Consider the following 2,500-nt stretch of genomic DNA (forward strand, 5'->3'; position numbering starts at 1 on the left):
TAACATATCTATACTGTAACAGATCTGTACTGTTCTAGATATATACTGTAACAGATTTATACGGTTCTAGATATATACTGTAACAGATCTATACTGTTCTAGATCTATACTGAAACAGATCTGTACTGTTCTAGATATATCATGTAACAGATATGTACTGTTCTAGATATATACTGTAACAGGTCTATACTGTTCTAGATATACACTGTAACAGATCTATACTGTTCTAGATATACACTGTAACAGATCTATACTGTTCTAGATCTATACTGAAACAGATCTGTACTGTTCTAGATATACACTGTAACAGATCTATACTGTTCTAGATATACACTGTAACAGATCTATACTGTTCTAGATCTATACTGTAACAGATCTATACTGTTCTAGATATATACTGTAACAGATCTGTACTGTTCTAGATCTATACTGTAACAGATCTATACTGTTCTAGATATACACTGTAACAGATCTGTAGCAGGTCTATCAGTGTAACAGTGCCAGTACCTGTATGAGTGTATGTTGCTGAGACCCGTCAGTAATTTTAATCCTGTCATCCTCAGTCCTGTGTCCTCCAGCCCCAGACAGAACCTCCTCCTCAGCGTTCTACACTGGTCCAAAAGGTTCCACACGACGAAGGCGTCGGCGGGGCACAGCGGAACCCCTTGGAACGACAGAACCTCGGGAAGGTTCCGTACCAGGTGCCTGACCAAGCGGACGTCGCCTGTCTCGTAAACGCAGTGACACGCCTCCAGGAGCCGAGCGGGGCTCAGGTCGCCATGGTGAAGGCTCTCCAGGTGTAATATCACAGCGGCTCGCTTGGCCGCCACCACTTTCATGGCGCCGGTATCCAGGGTGGCCAGATCCCGGAGGTCCGCATTGTTCCGGAAAAGCAGCCCGACAGCGAATCGCTGAGCAAGGTCCAGACACTCTCCCTGAGGCCGTCGCCTCCCTCTGGGCTGCAGAGTAGAGTAGAGTAGAGTAGAGTAGAGTAGAGTAGAGTAGAGTAGAGTAGAGTCGAGTAGAACAGAGTAGAGTAGAGTAGAACAGAGTAGAGTAGAGCAGAGTAGAACAGAGTAGAACAGAATAGAGTAGAACAGAGTACAGTAGAACAGAATAGAACAGAGTAGAGTAGAATAGAGTAGAACAGAGTAGAGTAGAGTAGAACAGAGTAGAGTAGAACAGAGTAGATCAGAGTAGAATAGAGTGGAGTAGAATAGAATAGAGTAGAATAGAATAGAGTAGAATAGAATAGAGTAGAACGAGTAGAGTACAGAGTAGAACAGAGTAGAATAGAGTAGAGTAGAACAGAGTAGAATAGAACAGAGTAGAGTAGAATAGAGTAGAACAGAGTAGAGTAGAATAGAGTAGAACAGAGTAGAACAGAGTAGAGTAGAACAGAGTAGAATAGAACAGAGTAGAGTAGAACAGAGTAGAGGAGAACAGAGTAGAGTAGAATAGAGTAGAACAGAGTAGAGTAGAATAGAGTAGAACAGAGTAGAACAGAGTAGAGTACAACAGAGTAGAATAGAGTAGAGTAGAACAGAGTAGAATAGAACAGAGTAGAGTAGAACAGAGTAGAGGAGAACAGAGTAGAGTAGAACAGAGTAGAATAGAGTAGAGTAGAACAGAGTAGAATAGAACAGAGTAGAGTAGAATAGAGTAGAACCGAGTAGAGTAGAATAGAGTAGAACAGAGTAGAACAGAGTAGAGTAGAACAGAGTAGAATAGAACAGAGTAGAGTAGAATAGAGTAGAACAGAGTAGAGTAGAATAGAGTAGAATAGAACAGAGTAGAGTAGAATAGAGTAGAACAGAGTAGAGTAGAACAGAGTAGAATAGAACAGAGTAGAGTAGAATAGAGTAGAACAGAGTAGAGTAGAACAGAGTAGAACAGAGTAGAACAGAGTAGAGTACAACAGAGTAGAACAGAGTAGAGTAGAATAGAGTAGAACAGAGTAGAGTAGAACAGAGTAGAGTAGAACAGAGTAGAACAGAGTAGAGTAGAATAGAGTAGAGTAGAACAGAGTAGAACATAGTAGAGTAGAACAGAGTAGAGTAGAGCAGAGTAGAGTAGAACAGAGTAGAATAGAGTAGAGCAGAGTAGAGTAGAACAGAGTAGAGTAGAATGGAGTAGAGTAGAATATAGTAGAACAAAGTAGAATAGAGTAGAATAGAGTAGAATATAGTAGAACAAAGTAGAGTAGAATAGAGTAGAACAGAGTAGAGTAGAATAGAGTAGAGTAGAATAGAGTAGAATAGAGTAGAACAGAATAGAGTAGAACAGAGTAGAGTAGAACAGAGTAGAGTAGAACAGAGTAGAGTAGAACAGAATAGAGTAGAACAGAGTAGAGTAGAACAGAGTAGAATAGAAACGAGTAGAGTAGAACAGGAGTACATTGACACGTTAGTCATTTGGCAGACACTCTTATCCAGAGCCACTTCCTGTCAGTTCATTAATCTTCAGGAAGCTGTGAGGGACAACCACATATCACAGACAT

At 40.7% G+C, this 2,500-nt stretch overlaps 1 protein-coding gene across 1 annotated transcript in view; it reads right to left on the minus strand.

The window, feature by feature from the left end:
* Positions 1-2,500, minus strand: part of LOC124025099 (MHC class II transactivator-like) — a 24,142-nt gene that overhangs the window by 11,763 nt on the left and 9,879 nt on the right. Inside the window, 1 exon segment of the mRNA XM_046338765.1 lies at positions 508-959. Within this exon segment, the coding sequence (XP_046194721.1) occupies positions 508-959 (452 nt within the window).

The sequence above is a fragment of the Oncorhynchus gorbuscha genome, unplaced genomic scaffold (assembly GCF_021184085.1).
Source record: "Oncorhynchus gorbuscha isolate QuinsamMale2020 ecotype Even-year unplaced genomic scaffold, OgorEven_v1.0 Un_scaffold_2171, whole genome shotgun sequence".
NCBI lineage: Eukaryota > Metazoa > Chordata > Actinopteri > Salmoniformes > Salmonidae > Oncorhynchus > Oncorhynchus gorbuscha.